General features: G+C 48.9%; 1 protein-coding gene across 1 annotated transcript; it reads left to right on the top strand.

Moving 5' to 3' along the window:
- Positions 1–7,848: 7,848 nt before the first annotated feature.
- On the top strand, positions 7,849–24,390 carry Actr5 (actin related protein 5). The gene is made up of 9 exons (XM_055602400.1): positions 7,849–8,426; positions 9,213–9,442; positions 11,074–11,243; positions 15,554–15,771; positions 16,404–16,586; positions 19,414–19,530; positions 20,157–20,296; positions 21,964–22,096; positions 23,816–24,390. Exons 1-9 carry the CDS (start codon positions 8,052–8,054, stop codon positions 24,071–24,073), a joined length of 1,824 nt encoding a protein of 607 aa, XP_055458375.1. The 5' UTR covers positions 7,849–8,051; the 3' UTR covers positions 24,074–24,390.
- Positions 24,391–24,858: the final 468 nt, after the last annotated feature.

The following is a 24,858-nucleotide window of genomic DNA, read 5'->3' as shown; positions in this document are numbered from 1 at the left end:
TGAGTTGATGCTCTAATATGCTATATTTTGTTACAGGATGCACCATATCCCAGAGACTGACATGATCCTTGCTCAGGGACCTTAAAGGGATGAAGGAAGCCAAACAGGGGAACCATTAAGCAGTGGACAGGATCCGGGCCTTGCTGTTGGGAGGTAGATTAGAGACAAGACTCAGAGAGGGGCTTTGATGGAGAAAGCTTAGTTCTGGAAATGACTGGGGTTGAGGGTGGGGCAGGCCAGACATCCAGGCATTCCAGCTGGGGCCAGATTGACATCAGGGAACTAGCCTTGATCCTGACCCCACTTCTCCCCAACCCAGGATTCTTTTATTTCCCCCTTTTGAATAGTATGCAATTTCTAAAATTTAAAAAAAAAATGAAAATTTTACTCTCTCAACATTTTGGAACCCATCACCTAGATGGAAAGGTGGCCATTTTCAACACTACCTACTCTCTGTACAACAACTCCTCCCCTTTGAAAGCGATGCCCTCCAAGCTTACAGACACCAATCTGTTTCCTCTCTGGTTCTTAAGTAGGAGGACAGTGATGTGACATGGGGTGGGGGTGGGGGCTTAGGGACAGTGCTAAGTCAAGCTGTCCCGGAGCCTGAGGCAAAAGCAAACAACCATGGTTGGTTCTGTCTTCATTCCACATTTCACTGTTGTGTCCACCAGATTATTTTGAATATCGTGGTTCATTTTGTATTGATTTAGATTTTTAAAACATTAAAAAGGGATAAGGAGATGGCTTAGTCAACAGAATTCTCAGTGTGAAGTCAGGAGGACTTGAGCTCCGATTTCTGTCTCCAACATAAAAAGCGGAGCATGGTGGCTCACTCCTGTAATTCCAGTACTGGGGAGGCAGAGACTTGAGGATCCCTAGGGCTTGCTGGTTAGCCAGCAGAGCTGAGCTGGTGATCTTTAGGTTTGGTGAGTGACCTTTAGAAAAAAAAAAAATGGGATGAGGCTGGAGAGATGGCTCAGTGGTAAAGAGCTTGGACTGCTCTTCCAGGGGACCTGAGTTCAATTCCCAGCACCCATGTTGGGAAGGCTCATCACCAACCACCTGTAAGCTCTATGGGACCCAATACCCTCTGCATAAATAATAATAAATCCATAGAAAGAACAAGGTGAGCCAGGAGGTGGTGGCGCACACCTGTAATCTCAGTGCTTAGGAGGTTAGAAGCAGGAGGATATCTTGGGTTGAGGCCAGCCTGGTCTACAGAGAGAATTCCAGGACAGCTGGAGCTACACTGAGGAAACCTGTCTGGAAAAACAAAACAAGCAAACAAGAACAAAATATGGTGAGAATTGATTGAGGAAGATACTTGATGTTAATCCTCCATCCCCAAGTACCGGAAACTCAGGAGTGGTGGTGCACATCTGTGATCCTGCCGCTTAGGAGGCAGAGACAGGAAAATCTCAAGTTCTAGGCCAGCATGGCCTACAGAGCAAGATTCTACCAGAAAGAAAGAAAGAAGGAAAGAAAGGAAGGAAAGAAGGAAGGAAGGAAGGAAGGAAGGAAGGAAGGAAGGAAGGAAGGAAGGAAGGAAAAAAACTATAACAACAACAACAAAAATATCAATTTTAAAAAACCTGTTCAACTTGCTTCCTGCATTTTTTTTTTTTTACATCGTCTTCAATTTTACCCCTGAGGCCAATGCTTTTACCTTGCCTCATGCTGTTCTCAGCCCTGGGTGTGAAGTAAAGCCTGGGAGAGGCACAAGCCCTCCAGAGAGTTCAAGAGTCAACAAGGGACTCCACAGTGATGCCATGGGTGCCTCTGCCCCCTGTGGGGTCCCAAAGGGGACAATAGAGATGAGCGTCCATCCAGAGGTACCCAGGAAGATAATCTGCAGGGCTGAGAGCCCAGCTATACGAGCTGGGGTGGGAACATGGCGGAAACTGAGGGTGCTGTAAAGGGACTGCAGGGGCAGGCCTTGGGCTAGGGACGGACGCATGGCGGGGTGGGGTGGGTCCATGATTGCTGGGGCTGTGCATCTCCTGCTTCAGGGGTTGCCAGGGGACCACTTGCTGGCTATGGAGACCTACTACAGTGTTATCCCTGAGGGTACAGCAGTAGCTCACACAGATACGGTCTCTGCAGCAATCGTCAGCATCACCCCATCCTCTCCTGGATGCATCCAAGTGCCCCAGAAGCATATTTAGAACTCTGCTTCCTCCAAGCCCCCCCCCCCCCCGAGCTCCCATCTCACCTCCCTGAAGCTTTCCAGGACACCTTGAGATGCAATTTGGAGTTGCGCAGTTATCCCCCAGTTCCGAGGCAGTTAGTGATCCCTGGTCTTGGAGGTCTCAGGTCCTCTGGTGGGATGACTTGAGCTCTGTCCCGTAAGGATTCTGAGGGGTCTGCTGGCTCATCAGACACGTTTTGTCTCGTTCCCTCTGCCTTCCCTGTTCCTCACTGCACTGCCTGGGCGCTCCTCCTAAATAAAATAGGTGCCTTGAGTCTGGGTCTCCAGGGCTTCCTTTTGTGGAAACCTAAGTCAAGACATTTGTTCACAAGGCTTTTACTCTAACACAGTGCTACCCCATCCCCCTCAGATCTTGACTCAGAGACTTGGGACAGGCTGGAAGAAGCAGAACCAAACAGGAAGTACTTTAGAGACTTTCCCCCTATCCAACCCACAAGCTCAGAGATAATAACCTCATTTCCCCCCTCTTCCTGATGTGCCCCTGACTTGGGACCACTGATATGAAGAAGACTGAGGCAACAAGTTGGTGGACAGATGGATGATGGACAGACCGGTGGATGGGTGCTGTTGTGAATGTCAGTGCTTGGATGAATGAAAAATGGGTAGGGAGATGAGTGGATGGAAGAAAAAGACAGACAGATAGATAAATGAGTCAGTGGAGGAGTGGAGGAAATGATTAGTGTCTAGATCAATGGATGAAAACAAAGGATAAATGTGTTCATAGCAACGATCATTTTCTGTTTATGTTTAACAAGGTTTCACTATGCAGCCCTGGCTAGCATGGAACTCAGGTAGACAAGGCTGGCTCTGAACTCCCAGAAATCCCCATACTTATGCCTCCAGAGTGCTAGGGTTAAATGCATGCACCCTCACACCTAGATTGTTTAGTATCTGAAACAGAATTTCACCTAGTCCAGGCTGGCTCAAACTTGCTATGTAGCCAAAGCTAGCCTTGAACACCCCCTGCCTCCACTTCTTGAATACTCTGGTTACAGGTCCATGCCGACACACCTGGCTCTCAGTGACAATCTTTAGGCATAGCAAACTTCCAGGCAGATAGCAATCTTATATGTCTTCATTAACATAGATCTTATATGCAGAACCTACCTAAGTGTATTTTAGGTAGATAGATAGATAGATTATGTAGATAATAGATAGATTCATGTATTTACAAAAAGATTATCAGGACATTGAAATATCGAAACCACAGGAAAACAAGCATGTGGTCAGCCAATGAAGTATGTGAAAAAAAAATCCTAAATCATGGCCCTTGGGTAATAACAATATTTAAAGATCAGGCAAAGGAAGAGTCGAGCTAGGTGAAAGGTAGCCTGGGAGGTAGAATTAAAACAGGCTGGTGTGCTGGAACTGAAAAACAGGCTTCAAGAAAGAAATGGAAAGATTTTTTTTTTTTTCTGAACAAATGCCATCTTGGAACAGGCATGGACGTGTGGACGTCCTTTGCCCCCGAGTTCTAGGGGCAAAGCCACAGGAGAAGCTTCACAAGGAGCAGTGGAGCGAGCTCTTGAAAAGCGTTCTGATGGGGCCCATCTCTGTAGAAGGCTCTGAAGGGGGCAGTCAGAGACTACACAGAAATGAAGCAGAAGGGAACAGGGAGAGAGAAGGGCAGCTCAAGTTCACGGGGATGCTGGCTGCCTGCAGTGGGGGTTTCCCTGCCACAGACCAGCACATAGGGATCGCCTCCAAAGTCTTTGATAGGGCAGCACATATGGGGGCCAATACTAGGAAGACTTGAGCCACAGCAGAGAAGTAAGCGACGGAAAGGGAAGACCGGCTTACAGGACAACACGGGCAGGTATACTAATTTGGGAACTTGGAGCTCAGTCCACCAGAAGCTCCGGAGGTTCCACAGTGAGCCTATTGGAGGGGCACGGGGGTATGGACTGTTAGCCTTGAACATCCACCAGCTGGAAGTTCCGGGCCCTTCCAGCCCTCAAAATGTTCCCGTGGTCACAGATTGCTGTGAGGCACAGCACAGGCACCGACAGTTAGGAGCCAAAGCGTGCCCATAGCCGTGCTTAGTAGAATGTTCACAGGCTCCTGCGTCCTTTGTTACAGAGGCCTTGACACAGGCCCCCAGACACTAAAATGAGAACCAGATCAGTTGGCCACAAGCTCATGAGGTTCTCAGTGGTAACTGAGAGCTCAAGTTAAGTAGCTTTGAGCAGCACTGTCTACTCACCATGGGGGAAGCTGGGATAGGAGATCCAACAGCAGTCCACAGAACAAAGGAAATCCCTTCCTTTAGAGGGGGGGGGGTGGTCTCTGAGTTTAGGTACTAAAGTCAGTGGAGGTGCTGATGTATAAGGTGGGAATTTAGGGGCTTGCTGTAGGCTAGAACTTAGGAAGCTTTAGGCAAGGTTCTAGAATATAAGGCTAGAAGGTGTGGCTGATGTCCTCTAGGGAGGCAGCCTGCCATCTAACCTCACACCCTGTGAACCTTTGAAGGTGCTGCTGATCTCCCAACCCAAATGGGTGAGCCATCTCCCACAGAGGGAGCACACACCCGGTCCTGGCTTCTGGCTAAGAATTCTGGTGGTGTGGCCATGTAGTTGATTTGCATGAGGTCGTGGGGAGCCTCTTGGCAGAGACTAATTCTCAGGAAAGAGAGGTGTGGAGTGGAAACATTCTAAGACAGACATGGTATCTGATGGTATATTTGCTCTAGAAGATGGAGTTTATGGCTGGCCCTAGGAAGACGGGTTATTTAGAAAAACGCAAATCTATAAACATTAGTCCATCCCATACAGTAATGCCAAGTCATGCTGGCCAGGGTCTCGGAACAATGAACATAAAGAGGAAAGAACACCTGTCTGCCAGGATAGCAGTGCTGACACAGAACCGTGGAGTTCTGCCTCCACTGAAGGGCTCCATAAGGCAGTGGTTCTTAACTAGTGGGTCGCGACCCCCTGGGAAGCCTAACTATGCTTTCACGGGGATTGCCGTCAGATATACTACATACCAGATATTTATATCATGATTCTCATCATCTTTCTGGCTCTTTTTATTTACCTTTTTTTTGTTTCTTTAAAAAGTGCTTTAAGAGGGGTGGGGGAGCTGGAGAGATAGCTTGGTGGTTAAGAATACTGTCTGTTCTTCCTGAGGACCCAGGTTCAATTCCCAGCACCCACATGGCAGCTTATAACTGCTTGTGGCTCTAATTCCAGGGGATCTGGAGCCTTCATAGATATACATGCAGGCAAAATGCCAATGCATAAATAAACAAACAAATCATTTTAGAAAAGAAAAAAAAATACTAAAATTTTTTTTTTTTTTTTTTTTTTTTTTTTTTTTTTTTGGCAGGGACAGGATCTCAGGTAACCTGGCTGGCCTCCAACTCACTGTGTAGCCCAGGCTGGTCATGAACTCTGGGATCTAAAGCCTGGATCCTTTTGATCCCAAATTCCAGGTGCTGGGATTACAGGTTTGTGCCACCACAGTGGGCTGCCACCAGTTTCTTAAAACATTATGCAAAATAAACAGCCTATAAAATGTGGAGCTAAGCTTTAGAAAGAAAGATAGGAAGAAAGGAAGGAAGGAAGGAAGAAAAGAAAGAAGGAAGGGAAGAAGGAAGATAGAAAGAAAATATAGCAATCAAGAAAACTGAAAACAGCTGGTTGGTGGGCATGCTTTTAATCCCAGCACTCAGGAGGCAGAGGCAGACAGAGATCCCTGAGTTCCAGGACAGCCTGGTCTATAAAGCAAGTTCCAGATAAAAAGAAAGAAATGAAAAGAAAACAAACTGAAAACTAGAGCAGTTGTCACATAAGTACTTTGCTTGAGGAAAGAAAAATAAGGAGCAGGGTTTTTACCCCAAACTACAGCTGCAAAGACCAGAAAATAGAGGAAAGAGAGAGGCGGGTCAGCAGCCTTTCAGGGCAGTCTTCTAGGATGGAGCGTTCCTGGTGGGAATCCAGTCAAATGTTCAGTCAGGCAATGGGATAAAATAAAGACACTTGATCTAGTCTCGAAAAATTACCCTCCATACCCTCAACTGTGTTCCAGAAGCTGTTCTAGAATGCACTCCAAAACATGTGTGTGTGTGTGTGATGTCTATAACTTTAATACCAGGGGGATGACTAGGAGTTTCAGGCGAGCATGAGATACAAAGTAAGACCTGATTAAATAAAACAACAACAACAACAACAAAAAAAAATGGAAAACTAATTGACCCCTAATTTGCCATAAAACCTACAACAACCAAAGCAACCCCCTCAAAAAAAACAAACCAAGTTAGGAAACAAAGGGTGTAATGAAGAGAAATCACATATAGTCAAGAGATGGGACAAACAGTCAATGAACTGTGAAGTGATGGGAAAGCAAGAATTCAGCGTGACAGCTGTGCTATAGCCACAGGGGCCTCTAACAAAGCTGGCTCTGCCTGGAAGCAGAAACAATACTGTGCTGTGTGTTGTTGTATATTTAATATTTGTTTAAAGCAGGGTATTATGTAGCGGAGGCTGGCTTCGAACTCGATGGGCAGATGAGGCTGGCCTGGAACTCTTCACCCCTTACCTCTGCCCCGCAAGTGCTGGGATTGCAGGCGTGCATCAACAACTGTGTCCACTGGAAATGTTTCACGTGAGCGGAATAATTGGGAGATGTTTAGACAATTAGTGGAGAGTTTGGGGTTCAGTTAGCGAAAAGCACAGCTGTGGGGTCCTTACGGATGGCTCCCTTAACTTGGAGAAAGAAGAACACAGGTAAAGAAGAGCACGCTTTTCTGTTAAAACGCATGGCTCACCACCTCCACTCCCACACTACCTGCCAGAACTTGGTGACATGGTTACATCTAACAAGATGACCACGTGAGGCAGTTAGATCAGTAAGAGGAAGAAAGAAAAATACATATTTATATGTACCACACGTCAATCAATAATTAACAGTCCTTCTCTCGGTATTAGAGATTTCCTGAGAGGACAGCCCGTGGGAATTGAAAAAATATATTTGTAGATTTTGTTCAGGAATACACATACTGAAACCTGCACTTTTTTTGTTTTTGTTTTTCGACAAAGGGTTTCTTTGTGAGTAGTGCTGGCTGTCCTGGAACTCGCTTTGTAGACCAGGCTGGCCTTGAGCCCAGTGATCCGCCTGCCTCTGCCTCCAAAGGGCTGGGATTAAAGGAGTGTGCCACCACACTCGGCTGAAATATGTACTCAAGTAAACAGCTTGATGATTTTTTCCAAGGTCAATGAATATATATAGTGAGCTGCTACGCCAAGAAACTGCAGTTGGTAGTACCCCAGAGTCCTGAGTTTCGTCCCTGGAACCTATTTCGTCCCTGGGTGAAGATAACCGACTTCCACACGGGCATCTTGGCACGCTCCCACACCCATCATGCAGTAAATAAATGAACAGAAAAAGAAGAGTCAAAGGGGAAGGACATTAGCTTAAGGTGGTCACAAAACTAAGAACTAGAGCTCCAAGGTGAGGTATAGCCGCAGGCACCAGACGGGGCTAAGGGGACAGGACGGGGCGGAGTCCAGCCCGGTGGGGGTGGAGCCTTTGGGCCTCCAGTTAGCGGGGGGCGGGGCTTCGTGGCCTCGCTCCTGGCACAGAACTGGGGGTGGGGCTCCTGCCCAGCCAGTTAGCGCGAAGAGGCGTGGTCACACGGAGGCAGTTGGGGACCAGCTAGAGCAGCCTTAGGACGCCCGGCGGGGCCTAGAAACCCACCCCGGGAGCACCGGGAGCGAATCGGGTGCGGAAACCAAGTCCTCGGGTAAGGAGGAGGCTTCCAGACGCTTCAGGGCTCCCGGACCTAGACCCGGCCGTGTCTTCGTGACGCACGCGGCGTCGGGGCGGGGCGGTGCCAGCCAAGATGGAGACGAATGTGTTCCGCTTCCGAGATGCACGCGCCGCTCCGGATCCGGTGCTGGAAGCCGGGCCGGTGGCCTTCGGCTCGCAGCCGGTGCCGCTGGTGCTGGACAACGGGTCCTTCCAGGCTCGGGCCGGGTGGGCATGCCCCGGGCCGGATCCGGGCCCCGAGCCGCGCCTGCAGTTCCGCGCCGTGTGCGCTCGCGGCCGTGGCGGGGCGCGCGGCGGGCCGGGGCCGCAGGTGGGCAACGCGCTGGGCAGCCTGGAGCCTCTGCGCTGGATGCTGCGCTCGCCCTTCGATCGCAACGTACCGGTCAACCTGGAACTCCAGGAACTGCTGCTGGACTACAGCTTCCAGCACCTGGGCGTCTCCTCGCAGGTGAGGGCCGGCGGGGCGGGGCGCACTCAGTTTCAGCCGTCACTCCAGGCAGTCGAGAACTAAGCTCCTCAGGTGTGTCTGCCTGCCGTGTGCTAGGAGCTGCGAGGTCTTCATCTTCAGTAGGGTACGCGGAAGATGGTATCAAGGGGCCAGTTTGCAATAATCCAAGTGAGATCCGATCCTGCGAGTATTTTGAAGACAGAACCAACATGGTTTATTAACAGTTTGGCCAATTGAGCCGGGCGTGGTGGCACACCCCTTTAATCCCAGCACTCCGAAGCCAGAAGCAGGGAGATCTCTGTGAGTTCTAGGCCAGCCTGGTCTACAGAGTGAGTCCCAGGACAGACTGTTGCAGAGAAACCCTATGGTAGAAAACAAAACAGACAGACAAAAAGCTTGAATTAACCATGTGATAATGCTTTCCAAAATAGCATCCAGTAGAGGCGAAATGTTTGCTTTAAAATTCCTTTCGATCACCCTTTTAAAGATTTATTATTTCAAAGTTATATGTATGAGCGTGTTTGTGTACACGAGTATAGGTGCTTTAGGCCTGAGATCTGCTGCTGGAGGTAGTTATGAGCGGACCCGATGAGGGTGCTGGGAAACAGACTTGGTTCCTCTGCTGTAATGCTCTCTCTCCAGCTATCCCCTGCCCCGCCCCCCAGTCAGGTTTTTAATTAGAGATCAGAAACAAATTCAGCCCTGCAATAAGGATTTGGGGTTGTTTTTCTGTTTCATGCATGTTTTGTTTTCATTCATCTTATTTGTGCTTCTCTTTCAAAGTAGGGCTGCGTTGATCACCCCATAGTTCTGACAGAGGCCGTGTGCAACCCCCTCTATTCCCGCCAAATGATGTCGGAGCTCCTTTTTGAATGCTACAGGATTCCTAAGGTTGCCTATGGGATAGACAGCCTGTTCAGTTTCTACCACAACATGCCCAAGAACGCCCTTTCCAGTGGCCTCATCATTTCATCTGGCTACCAGTGCACACACATTTTACCCATCTTAGAAGGAAGGTGAGTTCTGCTTGTGACTGGCATTTGAGAAGCATTGTTTTAGGACTTATGGAATGCAAAGGTGTCTATTGGAAATGTCTAATAAGTTCCAGATAATGGGCTGAGCTGGGCCTAGCTCAGACATACATCAGCTTGTGACTTTGCACGTCATTTTACCGATCTTTTGGGCCCTCCTGGAGGGAGTTCAAGTTGATCTTGAATCTAATTGACAGTTATAAAATTTTATAATTCTGATTTATGGGGGAATTGTTAACATAGTACCAGCCCCTAGATGACTTTTAGTAAACATGTTTAATAAGTTATTTGACTATATTTATTTTCCTTTTTAAAAAAAAATCTTTATTATTTTTGTGTGAGCACGTGTGTGTGTGTGTGTGTGTGTGTGTGTGTGTGTGTGTGTGTGTCTGTGTCTGTGTCTGTGTCTGTCTGTCTGTATCTACTTTAAAGTGCTTGGCGGGAATCTGGAAGTCAGAGGATGGTATAAGGACGTTGGGTCGGGCTGGGCAGTGGTGGTGCACACCTTTAATCGCAGCAGAGGCAGGCAGATCTCTGTGAGTTCAAGGCCAGCCTGGTCTACAGAGTGAGTCAGGATAGACATGGCTACACAAAGAAACCTTGTCTTGAAAAACAACAACAGAAAAAAAGACATCAGGTTATTCCACTCTATGGGTCCCAGGGATTGAACTCAAAGACCTCAGTCTTGACAGCAAACACCTTTACCCGCTGAGCCCTTTCTCTTTCTCTGGCTTGAATGTATTTAATTTAGACCATCTTAGTATTCTGGAATCATTTTTAAATTAAGATTGTTTTTTGCATATGGTCCCTACTTTTATTTTCAGTTATATTGCCTAACACATACTGGGCAATAATGGAATTGAATCAGAGGCAGAGATAGTTTTAGTCCGTTCCTGTCTCGGAGTTTAGTCTCATTTTTCACGTTGGATAAAGCTAGCAGTGTGCCCTTGAAGGCTCCTCACATTGCTCGAAGAGGCGTGTGCCAGTCAGGAGCCCCGGCTCTGCAGCTGGACACCTGTATTTGCAGTCCTGCTAAGATGAGGCTCTGGCCTCTCTGGTAGCCAGTATGTGTGTGATTATGCATCTAATTGTGGAGGGAAGCAGTTCTCTGCAAGCTTGAGCAAGTAGCCCTTGGAACTGGCATGCTTGACCATTTTCCCTATTATTTCTAGGCTACTTGACCCTAGGACCCTCAGGAACTACAGGCTGGTCACATTACAGTTTGGGGTTAAACTGTCTTTTTGTCTTGATGTTTTTGTTTTTCTGAGACAGGGTCTGTCTATATAGACTCACTATATAGACCTCTGCCTGACCTCTGCCTGTGTCTGCCTTCCAGGTGCTCCTGTTACAGGCATGTACCACTGCTGGTCTGAACCTTTTTGCCTCCAGCTAGAAGTTGAGGGCCATTTGTCTGGTTGTGCAGTAGGAATTCTGGCCTTGGCTAAGAGGTTTCACCAAGGGGGTCTTGCCGATGTAGGGTATTAGGTGGGCCCACCCCCCACTAGTCTGCTTCTCTGTCTGCATTAAATTCTCCAGCTTTCCCCCAGGCGGCGCCCCACATTTTGTCCTTTATGCCGCACAGAATCTCAGTGTTGTCCTTTACTGCTCTGGCGTAGGCTGGATGCCAAAAACTGCAAACGCATCAATCTTGGAGGAAGTCAGGCGGCTGGCTACCTGCAGCGGCTGCTCCAGCTGAAGTATCCGGGGCACCTGGCCGCCATCACGCTCAGCCGAATGGAGGAAATCCTGCAGGAGCACAGCTACATTGCCGAGGACTACGGGGCAGGTGATTCAGGGGGCCTTGGTAGGGGTGTGACCCTGTTTGCTCAGCACCCCTCTCTCCTTTTGGTGCTCACTCTGTGAGATTATTCAGCAAACTAATTGTCATAAACAGGTTCCTGTCATACATGGTAACTTGTGCCTCCAGTACAACGTTCAGCTAGTTTTTTGTTTGTTTGTTTGTTTTAAAGTTAACATTTTTTTTTTTTTTTGTCAGGCAGTGCTTGTGCACACCTTTAATTCCAGTGCTGGGGAGGAGGCTGAGGTAGGCGGACCTCTGCGTTCAAGGTCAAACTGGTCTACAGATTTCCAGGACAGCCAGAGCTACACAGAGAAACTATGTCTCAAAAACAACAAAAACAAACAAAGCCTTTGAGACCGATTGAAATGGCTTTATATTACATCCTTAGAGTGATGTCAGGATATCAGCGCATTTTGAGCTTTTGTTTTTGAGCCAGAGCCTCCTTATATAGCCCGGTCTCCTCCATCTCCACTTAGCCCCATATCTTCCATCTTCCTGCCTTGGCCTCTGAGTATCTTGAACTTTTAGTTGTAGTTTACATTCATGTTTTTTTGGTTACTGTTCCTTATTACCCAACTGTGATGAAAATAATGTCTTCCTTACAAATGCAAATAATTCAGATAAAACCCAAAAACTGTGGTCAATACTATGACAAAGACAGCTCTTTCCCACAGTGTGTGACTGGGTTTTCTTGTGGTCATTAAAGGTACTGGCCTTTAGCTGACCGCTTCTGAGCTTTGGAAGGGCATAGTAGTATAATGCCTTTATTTGATCTTTAGTCTTTCAACAGAAAGCTTCTTTAGTGTACTGCAAGGACAGAGTGCTAGAAGGTAACGAGGACTGCACCCACATGTCCTATCTTTGGGAAAAAAGGGCCTGTGAGATGGCTCAGTGGGCACATGGTCTCGCTTCTAGAACCCACATGCTGGAAAGAGGAAACCAACTTTAACAAGTTGTCCTCTGACTTCATATGTAGCCCATGGTATGCACATAAGCACACACACATACGGGAAATTAAAAAAAAAATATTGAAGCTGAGGTTGCAGCTCAGATGGTAGAGTACTGGCCGCCCTGGGTTCCATCCCCAGCTCCGAGTGAGCCAGGTATACCCTGACAGACTTCAGCCCCAGAACTTGGGAGGTAGAGGTAGAAGGATCAGAATACAAGGTTGGTCATCTTTGCCTCACAGTGAATTTGAGGCCTTCAGAGACTGTGTGAGACCCTGTTTCAAAGAAACAAACCTGGAAGGCGGAGGAATGGTTCAGAGCACTTGCTGCTTCCGCAGAGGTTCAGTTTGGAGCATCCACCTAGTGGCTTGCTGCCATCCCCAGTTCCAGTTGCAGGGCATCTGCTGCCTTCCTCTGGCCTCTGTGGGCATCAGGCATGCACAGGTAGGCAGACCACGCATGCAGAAAAAATGTAAATAAGTAATCTCAAAACAGTCACACACAGGTATACTCAAAACCCAACAAAACAAGCAAGCAAAAAATAAGCCCAATTGTGGTAAAAATACAGAACATATAATTTACCATGTACCTTTTTTTCTTTCTCTCGCTCTCTCTCTCTTTTATTACTTGCTTTTTGGATAAGCTTCTGTGTAAACCCAGACTGACATCAAACTCCTGGCTCTCCTGCCTTAGCTTCCCAATTGCATGGTTTATTTTAACCCCATTCTGAGTGGTGGTTACAAGCTGTGTCTTGAGAACACCTTTGTTAAGCACCTGTGTTTTATGAGGCACAAAGAAGTTGGGGAAATAGACAATTGAGAGAAAATTTGTGGGCTCTCTTTTTTTGGTATACTTTGGTATTAGGTTCGTTGTTTGTTTGCTTTTGTTTATGAGACAGTCTCACTATGGAATCCTGGCTCACAAACGCCTGTAATTCCAGTCCAGGGGATCTGATGCCCTCTTGTGGCTTCCATGAGCATTACATGCATGTGGTACACAGACATATATGCAGGCAAAATACTCCTGCCCATAAAACAAACTAAATAGCATTTAATTCTGTAAATTTCCCTTTTCAGCACTGCCGCAGTATCTGCTCCCCATGGGTTTTGATACATTTTCATTGTTTCTGAGTTTACAAATATTTCCTAATCTCTCCAAGACTGCTTCTTTCAATGATTTTTTAGAAATATGTTGAGATGCCCTTCTGTGATTTATCTCTGGTTTAATTCCGTTGTGGTGAAAGAACTGTGCTTGATGTCTGCTGACCTTGTTTATCGTATGACCCAGCATGTAGTCATCTTCGGCAGATGATCCTTACACAGTTGAAGGGCACGTGCTCTCATGGGTAGGTGTGGAAGTGTCATTTAGTGTCTGGTGGCGATGGTGGGGAGCGCTGCTGTAGCCTTGATCACCTTCTTTCTACTGGTTCTGCTGATAATTGGGACGCGCATGCCGCTGTCACCGGGAGTGACTGTGGCTATCCGTATTTCTCCTTTCCGTTCTGTCACAGAGGATTAGACATCTGCTTGGCAAACCCTCCATTTCTGAGCTGTGTTTTCTGGCCAGATCTGTCACCCGTGCTGTCAGTTATCTGGCATTGTCTTGTTAGCTGTGTGTTTAACGCTGTATCTTCTTGTCAGTTGACCTTTTGCCATTGTGTGGCCTTCCTTTTTATTTTAGCAGTGTATGTACATTCTTGCTTTGAAGACTGCTTGAACATTCAGAGTCATTGTACCAGGGCTAGGGAGATCGAGGCAGAGGCAGGTGGATCTCTGAGTTTGAGGCTAGCCTGGTCTGTTAAGTTCCAGGCCTGCCAGGGATCCGTAGTGAGATCTGTCTCAAGAAAAGAAAAAAGTTAGCCCAAGCTTTCTTTAATACAATTTACATTGGCATATCTTTCCATTTGTTTATTTAGCAATAGGGTCTCATGTGGCTCAGGCTAGCCTCCAAATTCGCTGGATATCTGCGGATAACCTTAAACTCCTAATTCGTCTGCTTCTACTCAAGTACTTAGAAGGACAGGCCCTGCCACTCTTGACTGGCATCCCTTTACCTCTGATCCACTTTGCCTCTGTAATTAAGGTGCTTTACTCTCCATCTCACTGCAGCAGGCTCTCACTCTGTGCTGCAGCTGGCCTGGGCTCACTGTCTACTCCAAGCTTGCCTTGAACTGCGAGATCCTGGAACTGATACCTGGGGTTAAGGGTGAGCATCACCATGCTCAGCTAGACTCTTTAGATTCCATTTACAGTTGTTGAGTTATAATAAATGTTTATTACTCTCTCATTCCACTGGGGATGGCAGTCAGGCCTTGTGCTCCTCAGCAGCATCCTGTGCATGCTGAGACCATGTATTTGTGTTTGAATTTAGAACTGCTATTTTATTTATTTTTTTCTTGCCTTTTTAGGTTTATTTTGAGGCAAGGTATTGCTTGATGTTGGTCATAGGTATTGGAGTAGAGAGAAAAGCTCTCTAGAGAGAAAAGCTCGCCAAGATGCTAAGCCTTCGTTTTCTGCAGGAGCAGAGGGGGAAAGACTGACGTCCGGCCAGCTCGCTCCACTTACTTTATTCAAACATCTATAAGGTTACTTGGGGCTGGGAAAGGGCCCAGCTACCAAAGTTTTCTTGTTCTTGCTGCCTGTGAGGGCAGACGACCCATACAAAGCTCTAGCTGTAATCAAAAGAGCTCCAGGTTTGCCAGGTTTGCAAACTCGCACAGCACCAGGTACAGATTTTCCAGAGAGACAACATTTCTTCAAGGTTCAAACAGTCCCCAAACAAGTTCTCTGGCCTCTACTGACTGACCCAAACATAGCAAAGGCTTTGCTGAATCATTTCTCTCAAAGCCAGACACAAAGGCTTTACTCTCCATCTCACTGCAGCAGGCTCTCACTCTGTGCTGCGGCTGGCCCGGGCTCACTGTCTACTCCAAGCTTGCCTTGAACTGCGAGATCCTGGAACCGATACCTGGGGTTAAGGGTGAGCATCACCATGCTTGGCTAGACTCTTTAGATTCCATTTCAATTTTTTTGTTTTTTCTCTCCCCTTGTGCCTGGATTGTTTAGGTGATTACTAGAAAATATAGCAAAGTGTAGCTTTTCCTCATCTATGCAGATTCAATGTTGATCACTTCAGGGTGGCAATGTGATTTTCAGTTCAAGTTATCAAACCTGTTTTTCCTTCACTCTGGCTGTTCCAGCTTCCTTGTGTGATTTCTGTCTGGAGCCTCTTGGCACAGGTCTGTGATGCCTGGGTTCTGAGTGTGATCACGCGTGCCGAGCATCGACTCTCTGCCTCGCTGCTCACAGGGCTTTCATTCCCTAACGCCCGCAAACTGTCTCTTTGAAGAGCTGCAGAAGTGGCGATGCCCTGATTACTACGAGAACCATGTCCACAAGATGCAGCTCCCCTTCTCCAGCAAGCTCCTGGGCAGCACGCTGACGGCGGAGGAGAAGCAGGGGCGGCGACAGCAGCAGCTTCGAAGGCTGCAGGAGCTCAACGCCCGGCGGCGGGAGGAGAAGCTGCAGCTGGACCAGGAGCGGCTGGAGCGGCTGCTGTATGTGCAGGTGAAGGCAGCATGGTGCTTGCCCCCCCTCCCCCGCGTTCCTCTGCCCGGTGCTTCCAGGAAGTGGCCCTCCCCTCTGGTTCCCTTGGCCATAACACGCATTGGCTGGCAAGTCACCTTCGGAATTGGGGTCCAGAGACCAGACTCATCGAGATGATTAGTGATTAGCAGCAGGCGTCCGTAGAACGCCATGGACGCCAGCTCTGTTTATTGGCTTATTTTGTTGTTTTTGAACTTTTCCACGTAAGTGCAGCATGCATGGTACACAGATATTAGGGTGGGCCTCTCAGTGAGTGCCACAAGTGACAGGAGTACATGTTCCTGCTGTCAGGCAGCATCGCCACCATCTCTTAGTGACTCCTTCCCACTCAAAAGTGGCAGCATCTGTGATGTCTGTCACCGCAGATTGGTCTTGCCGAGTTAGATGGTGCTGAGCCCAGTATGTGATGCTAGCTGGCCCAGAGTTGGAGAGGAGGGCCAGTGTGACTCTGTGGTAGGAGCTGGGGGCTGAATCAGGAACCCTAAGGGCCTCTTCCCTGACCCCGCACTTCTCTGCTAGCTTTCGAGCTCCTTTCCCCTTGATGATGACGGCCCAGCCTGTCTCTGAGTGGGCTGTGACTGCTCTGGTTTCAGGAGCTCCTCGAGGATGGCCAGATGGATCAGTTCCACAAAGCTCTGATAGAGCTGAACATGGACTCCCCGGAAGAACTGCAGTCCTACATACAGAAGCTCACCTTGGCAGTGGAGCAGGCTAAACAGAAAATCCTGCAGGCTGAAGCCAACCTGGAGGTGGATGTGGTGGACAGCAAGCCAGAGGTGCCTGGAGCCAGGGGAGGGAAACCCTGGGTCCTTAGCTTGATGACAAGTGCCTTTCTCACTGAGCCATCTTTCCAGCCTTCAACCTCCTCTTTTTGAGACTCGGTTTCATACAGCAGCTTAGGCTGGCTTTGAACCCAGTATGTAGCCATGAATGACCTTGAACTTCTGATCCACCTGCTTCTACCTCCCCAGCGCTGGGATTTTAAGTGTGTGCTGCGACCACGTATGACTGACGTGCTGGGAGTTGTCCCGGGCAGCTCGATGAATGCTAGGCATGCGCTCTGCCAACCAAGCTCTCTCTCCAGCCCCCCCAGTCAGCTTGCTTTAAACTCTTTATTTCCGGCGTTTGGGGATGATAGGTGCTGTGAAAAGGTCACGGTCAGTGCGATTGATGCTGGGTATAGGGTAGCGCTCATCAGTGACGTCACAGCTGTTTGAGTCAGTGTGGAGCTTGCTCTTGGAGCGCAGGCTCAAGCTGGAGCTTCACCACAGAGGCAGTCTCAGCCTCCAGTGACTGCTTTTCAAACCTTTTCTGCTTAGGACCCCATTGCACACAGAGACGTGTTCCCCAGTGTGTAGGTGCAGTGCTGCTGTTTACTGAAGGAAAGCCCAGCTGCACACCGGCGAGAAGGATGTCTTCATTTTTACGTAGGAGTTGAATCCTGGCCGAGTGTGGATACCGTGGGACGCAGAGGAACTGCAGTAGCTCTGTAGTTCCTCGTTGATCAGTGCTCTAACTGTACAGTGGTCGGTGTTGAGAACTTTACTTTGCATAAGCACGGGACTAGGTGTGATCTGTATATTCGTGTATATGTTTATGCATATACATGCTCTGGTTACTACAGTCTAGGAAAGAAGGGACCTCTGCTCCCCTCACTGTCACCAGGCACCCTGAAGACCAGCTCCCACTGAATCTCTGGGCATTTTCATTTGCTTTTCCAGGCTTCATGCAATGTTCAGACCGGAGCTGGCTTTCTGGAACTCGGAACCATATTGTCTGTTGAACATTCATCCATTAACATGCCCTTTTTGATTCTCTGAGACACAGCGTTTCTCTGTGTAGCCTTGGCTGTTCTAGACTTCCTTTGTAGACCTGGCTGGCTTTGAACTCACAGCCCGAGTGCTGGGATTCCAGGTGTGCACCTCCACACCAGGCTCATTAACGTATTCTTAAGACATAAAAGAACCACAGGGTCTGATGTAGGTGAGGGCTTTTGAATCCAGAGTGAAAACAAGCTGCTGAAGGTGGGATCTCGGGCCGCTGGGGAGCAGCTGAAGGTGGGATCTCAGCAGTAGAAAGCTGCTTTTCTCTGTTTCTTTTCCTACATTATGTGCAGATTAATTGTCCATCAGATAGTTATGTGCCGGGCTCTCACCATTTCCTCTGTCTCACCACAGCACTGCTGTACCTTGTCTGTGCTCTGCGGACATGCAGCAGATCTTTGCAGGCTTGGGAAGCTTTAGGTGTATTTCAAAACTTGTTTTAGGAGGCTGGAGACATGGCATTGGCCCCTCAAGCATGAGTGCTGAGTTTGGATCCTCAGTATTCAGGCAAAAAGCTGGGCATAGTAGAATGTGCCTAAAATCCTAGCCCAAGGATCTCAGAGCTCGTTGGCCAGACAGTCTAGCCTAGCCAGCGAGCATCAGGTTCAGGGAGAGACTGTCAGAGAGTTACGTGGAGGAGCTGTTGAGAGCATACACTGCTCTTTCAGAGGACCTGAGTTCATTCATTGTTCACCATCCACACTGGGTGCCTTATAACTACCTCTATCTCCAAAGTCAGAAACCTGATGCCTCTGGGCTCCTTGGGCAGATGCGTGCACACACACACACACACACACACACACACACACACACACACGGCCCCACACAGATGTACACACACAGAATTTTTTTATGTATCTGAGTAAGATGGAGAGCAGTAGAGGAAGACACCAGACTTAAGTCTCTCACTGGCCACACGTATGTGCAGTCATCTGTCCATGTGTGCATGCATGCCTGCACCCACACACAGGTCGCTCTCTGTATAGCAGATTTGCTGTCGTAATCTTGTTGTCGGAGGCTGGCCGCTGGTGAGTAGAATGAGTTACAGTTCTTCGCCCCGGGGAAGCTCTGCCAGGGTACCGGCTAACCTATTTTCCCTTTTAGTATTCTCACCAGTGTAATTCAATTAGAGTGACGTGACTAGGTGTGGGCCCTCTAGAATAGATATGAAACCCAACTATGGAGTAAAGGCCGAGTTGGTAATGTAGCTGGGAGTTTGTCCATTTTTCCTACAGACCTGAAGTGCAGAATTACTCTCATGAGAATGCTGTAGAGGCTAGACTTTAGACTTTGTTAGTTCGCTCTCTCTCTCTCCTTTTCTTGAGGCAGGGTCTCACTCAATAGCCCTGGCTGGCTTCGAACTCCACCTGCCTCTGCGTCCTGCATGCTGGGATTAGGGGTGTATGTCACCACACCTGGTCTTTTTTTGTTTTTAAGAGTTTGGTGTGTGTGCATGCTGTAGCGCACAAACATGAAGGTCAGAGGACAACTTTTGACAGTTAATTCTCTTCTTCCCCCATGTAGGTTTCAGGAATTGAGCTCAGGTTGTCAGTTTTGCGACAAGCACTCTCACCCTTTAAGCTGTCTGCTGGTGTCTTTTAGTCTTTACTAAAAGTTGACTTGTGCTGTTCTCCCCACCCCCTGTGTGAATTGCTTTTTGGTTTCTGCACGGTGTTTAGAACGTTGGGTGAGACGCCACCCCTTTTCAGGACAGAATTGGACCGAGCTTTGCTGGATCAGGTCCTCTGGTGCTTGCTCATCTGCTGTGTTCTGTCTTCAGACGCCTGACCTGGAGCAGCTGGAGCCCTCCCTGGAGGATGTGGAGAACATCAATGATTTTGAGCCCTTGTTCTCAGAGGAAACACCTGAAGCAGAGAAGCCTGTCACCACAGTCCAGGTTTGACTACCGCCCCCAAGACCACACATACATTTTGAAGCCGGTTGCATAAGTGACTGGCCCGGTCTTCTTCTCTGGGAGCGTTGGAAGCCCATTGCGCCTCAGGCAGGGCCACCGCTACTCTCAGCCTCAGCCAGAGGCTCTTCCCCTGGCAGTGGGTTGAGGGGCCGGCACTACCCTGGATGTGAGCGCTGACAGCAGAGGCATCTCCAGACCTGCACGCTGGCTCTCAGGGTCTCCCTTACATTTTAGCCAACATCATCCCTCTGGGCTCCATGCCCCTGTAGTGATGGGGGCAGCAGGATAAGCTGAGTGGAGCTGAGCCCTTGGTGGGAGGAGGGGCTAAACCAGGGTGGGTAGAGGCAGGGTCTTTCCCTTTGGGCCTCTTCATTGCTGCTCTCCAGAGTCCCCTCCTGTAACTTGGGGCCTGGCACACCGTATGGGGATTTGTCCCTCTGAGCTTGAGCAGAGGTAGAAGGTGGAGCCTCGAAGTGAAGAGAGTTGAAAGGTGGTTCTGGCCTGGACCAGGAAGCTGGGCTGGAGGAGGAAATGTGATTTGAGAAAACTGACAGCTGAAGGAATTGTCATCATGGTCTAAAAATATCTTTTAAACCTTGGGTTTGAAGCCCGTGTTTAACTTGGCAGCGTATCATCAGCTGTTTGTTGGGACAGAAAGGATTCGTGCTCCTGAGATTATTTTCCAGCCATCTCTCATAGGAGAAGAGCAGGCAGGGATTGCGGAGACCCTTCACTACGTCCTGGACAGGTGAGCGGGTGACGCCACCCCATCCTCTTCTGAGTCTTTTCCTGGGTGTGCCATGGGAAAGGCCGCTGATGGGCACTGGGGAGGGCTGCAGCTCTCTGCACTGCTGGCTCTGACCCAGGCCAGCAGGCAGAGCAGGGGCAAGCTCTGTTCATTTGTGAGCTCTGTGAACTTAACCTGTGAGTCTGAGCATCAGGAAATATGCCCCGGCTATCATATGAAACTTGACATTGATCATAGCAGGGGGTGGTGGTGCACAGAGGCAGGTAGACTGCTATGAGTTCAAGGCCAGCCTGGTTTACAAAGCGAGTCCAGGACAGCCAAGGCTACACAGAGAAACCCTGTCTCAAAAAACCAAACAAAGCATTGATGATCATTTATGTATTTTTTTGCGTTAGGGTCTCCCTGTATATTCAGTTGCCTTGAACTTGAAGCTTCCAGAGTAGCTGGGATCATAAATGTACACCACCATACCTAGCAAAACTAGTATTTTTTTTAAATTTTATTTTATTTTTAATTATGGGGAGAGTATGAACACACGAGTACAGGGACCTCTTGGGTCCCCTGCAAAAGGAGTGCATACTCTTGAAAGAAAAAAAAAGTTCTGTGTGTGTTTGTGTGTGTGTGTTTGTGTGTGTGTATGATTATGAGTGTTTTGCCTGCATGCATGTACATGGACTTTTGTGTGCCTTGGAAGTTAGAAGAGGGTGCTGAATTCTCTGGAACCGGAGTTACAGATGGTTGTGAGCTACCATGTGAGTGCTGGGACTTGAATGCAGGTCCTCTGGAAGAACTAGTGTTTGTGGTATGTACTCATAACCAGTTAGCTATCTTTTCAGCCCCAAGACTACTGATTTTTTTTTTTTTCTTTTCTGTTTTTGTTTTTTTGAGACAGGCTTTCTCTGTAGCCCTGGCTGGCCTAGCACTTAATCTTGTAGAGCAGGCTGCCCTCATGCTCGGAGATCTTCTGCCTCTGCCTCCTGGGTGCTGGGATTAAAGGTGTGGACCACCACCGCCTACTGAGTCTAGTGAGTTTTACATCCCTCCCCCAGCCCTGCAGTGCTTAGGAAAGACATCCCCATTCTTGCAGGCAGCTATGTTCCCAGAGCTTACCTTTCTATCTGAGTGTGCCTGCCACTCACTCAGGTGGTTCCCACACTGAGTCCTCTTCTCTCCAGTCGGGTGAACGGGGAGAGTGGCCTGCATCTCTCTGGCTGCTCCTGATTATAACAGGGTGGGACAGTGGGTATTTGGTTGCCATGGTACTCTGGGCTTCCTCATTGTTCAGCACAGACTCGTCCCTGCTTTCTACAGCTAACTCTCTCCCAAAAGGCGCGGCTTTCTCCCTCTCCTCCGTCTCCCTTCTCCACGCAGCTGCTGGGATTTACAGCTTGCCTGCCCTCCAGGGTTTTTTTTATTTTTATTTTATTTTTTCCCCAGCTTTAATAAAATGATCCTCCAGCTTTAAAAAAAGTATTACAGAAGCAGAAACATCCTAATCTCTGGGCTGCATCCTGTAGAGCTGTGAATGAAAGACAAAAATACTGGTTTAGTCCCTTCTAGTTTGTCGTGTAGACAAGGGTAGGTTGACTGCTGCACCGTGAGCTTGCCTTTTCAGTCTGTCTTCAGTGTGTTCCAGTAGCCAACACGGAACATCCATCTTCTCCTAGGTACCCAGAGGCCATTCAGGATACCCTGGTCCAGAACGTTTTCCTGACTGGTGGGAACGTGATGTACCCGGGCATGAAGGCCAGAGTGGAGAAGGAGCTGCTGGAGATGAGGCCCTTCCAGTCCTCCTTCCAGGTACCAACTGCTCTTCCCGCCCACTGTTAGTGATTGGCATCCCGGGTACTGGCTGATTAGTGGTGACTGCCAATGTAAAGGTGTGAATGGCTGGGTTTGGCAATTCCGTCATCTACTGCAGCGGTTCAGTTCTGGCCTTGTCTGTAAGCCTCATTCAACTGATGCAGGATGAGAATCCTGCTTGTTTAGTGCTCTGTTCGTCTATTAGTTGACAGTGTTGAGCATATTCTGAAATCGAAAGAGTGTCTAAGCATAAGGGGACCGTCGCTCCCGCAGGCAGAGCATCTGAACATTTCCCCACAGTGTTTGTTGTCTCATTGTGCTTATCTCCCGACATGCCTTCTTATTCTGGTAACCGGGAAGGTGCTTTGATGGCTCTTTTCTGCATAGCTGTTATTTTAGGTCATGCAGGACCAGGAAGGAGCCAGGAGTCATGAGTCATGTGATTAATTTACATTTAGGAAGACGGTATGAGATCAGCCTGAACTAATGAGTGAACTCAAGGCGGCCTATGTTACATAGACAAATTCTCAAAAAGCTGGGGGGGGGGGTGTGTGTGAGATTTCCCCAGGTTAGCAATGCTGGATCAGAGAAGTGGAGGAAATGAATTGTCCCCGGATGAGCTGAGTGTCCAGTGAGGCACACAGGAAGCCATAGCCATGGCTGTGCGCTCGGAAAAGGTGAAAGGTGCTGTCTGAGCAACTTAGGGCTCCCCCTGGGAGAGTGGGTCACCCCAAGGATCCAGAACCAAATCACAGCCTTTAAGGTCACTTGGGAGCTGAAGGACATGGCAGCAGAGTTGAGAGAGGCAGCCAGAGAGGGGGAACAATAGTGTCGACACCAAGGAGTGGCATTTCAAAGTGTGAGCCTGAGGCTGCCAGGGAAGCAAGATCTCCAGTTTGGCAATCCCAGAAGTCTCCTGTGATGGCTGTGAGAGCCGTGGTTGTAAGAGTGCTGCCCCCATAACCCACCCCAACCCTCCTGCTCCATTCTTAGTGGGGAGGACAATGAGTGTCAAGGCAGCAGCCCCTCAGTTTCAAGGCCACAGGCCGAATATAGCAGTGGCTCATGTACTCGTACGGTTTCAGGCTCAGTGTGGAGCCTTCGTCTGGATGCCTGAGGCTCTGAGCGCAGCCTGCCGTATGATACAAACGGGACAAGTTGCGTGTTTTTCTTTCACTTGTTTTTACTGTATTTGTGATTGTTTTACCATGCTGTCAGTGGATCTTAGAACCACTTACATGCTGTGCAGGTACCCTACCAAGTCAGCCATGTCCCAGACAACTCAAATGAGCCAGAGTAAAAATAGAAAAAACATTGTAGGGGCTGGAGCGATGGCTCAGTGGTTAGGAGCACTTTCTCGTCTTGCATATGACCTGGGTTTGATTCCCAGCACCCGCATGGTAGTTCACAACTGTCTTGATCTGTAGATCAAGTTCCTGGAGATACACATTCAACAGACATGTACATGGTACACAGACACCTGTTCAGGCACACACACACACACACACACACACACACACACACAGATGTGTGCGAGTGTGAACCCGCCCCTGTGCAACTGTGTGCTCTTCCCAAATGGCTGCTCTCACAATAGAGGCATCACCTGGGCGGCGGCATCTTCTGTGTGTTTCTGAGGCTGCAGAGATGGGGTGTGGCCGAGCCTGTAGAGCCCAGGAAGGAGACATGTCTTCAGAGTGCATCTGCTGCTTGTTGCAGGTTCAGCTTGCCTCGAACCCTGTGCTGGATGCCTGGTACGGTGCCCGAGACTGGGCCTTGGATCACCTGGAAGACAGTGGAGCCTGGGTCACCAGGAAGGACTATGAAGAAAAGGGGGGCGAGTACCTCAAGGAGCACTGTGCCTCCAACACCTACGTCCCCATCCGCCTGCCTAAGCAGGCCTCACGTGCCTCAGAGACCCAGACTTCTGGGAGAGGCTCGGGGAACAGCGGAAGTGCAGCCGGTGAGCAGGCCTAGCAGAGGGCACTCCAAGAGGGCCTGTGCTTCACCCTTGCCATCTACGCAGTATTTGGGACAATTGTCCCACATCGCTGCCTGTCTACCTTGTCTGGCTGCTGACTGGAGTCCTCCGGGGAGCATGCAGAGAACAGCAGGTGATCTACCTCAGTGAAGCACAGGGTGGCCTCCGGTGGAGACCCACGGGAAAGCTGTGGCCCTGCTCTCCTCAGCAATGAGGGGAGACGGGCAGACCCTGGAAGTGGACAGGCACAAAGTGTTCCTCTTTGCACTTAAAAGCTTTTGTTGTTGCTGTTTTAAAAGCTCGAAAGTTCCCAGTGTAGTGTTTACTCTTCCGTGTGTGTCATCGACCCATCACTGCCCAGGATGTGCTCAGAGGTGGTGGTGAAGTTATGGGAGTGTCATCCACTGTGTCTCAGGAGTGGAAAGACACCCCCACCCCGACGCTGTCTCTTTGTGGTGCCCAGTCTGAATGGATGGTGGTGCCTGCAGCCCAGCCTTTTCACTGCTGCTTGCTGGGAACTCTCCCACATGATGAGGCCTTGCCAGAGCTTTGCTGTTTTGTGGATTTGTTGGTGCCATGCCATTTTCAGGCCACTCTGCAGAAGTGATGGAGGGGAGGTCATCCTAAGGACTTTTTGGGTAGCCACCTCTCTTTACAGTATGGTCTTGACAGGTAGGTGCCCTCTTCCCCTCTGGCTGCTTGAGGACTCAGGGTCTCACAGCACAGCTCAGGCTCAGCTCACTCTTCCTGCCTCACTCTTCCTGATGACTCACCACACTGA

The sequence above is a fragment of the Psammomys obesus genome, unplaced genomic scaffold (genome assembly GCF_907164565.1).
Source record: "Psammomys obesus unplaced genomic scaffold, mPsaObe1.curated_primary_1811, whole genome shotgun sequence".
NCBI classification, from domain to species: domain Eukaryota; kingdom Metazoa; phylum Chordata; class Mammalia; order Rodentia; family Muridae; genus Psammomys; species Psammomys obesus.
Note: the sequence above shows the minus strand (reverse complement) of the source record. Positions and strands in the feature narration are given on the sequence as shown.

Excerpts from the sequence above, each read along its gene's own strand:
- Actr5 (XM_055602400.1), top strand. The coding sequence starts at position 8,052 with ATGGAGACGAATGTGTTCCGCTTCCGAGATGCACGCGCCGCTCCGGAT. Across the intron at positions 8,427-9,212 it reads ACCTGGGCGTCTCCTCGCAG|GGCTGCGTTGATCACCCCAT; the intron begins GTGAGGGCCGGC and ends CTTTCAAAGTAG. Across the intron at positions 11,244-15,553 it reads TGCCGAGGACTACGGGGCAG|AGCTGCAGAAGTGGCGATGC; the intron begins GTGATTCAGGGG and ends GTCTCTTTGAAG.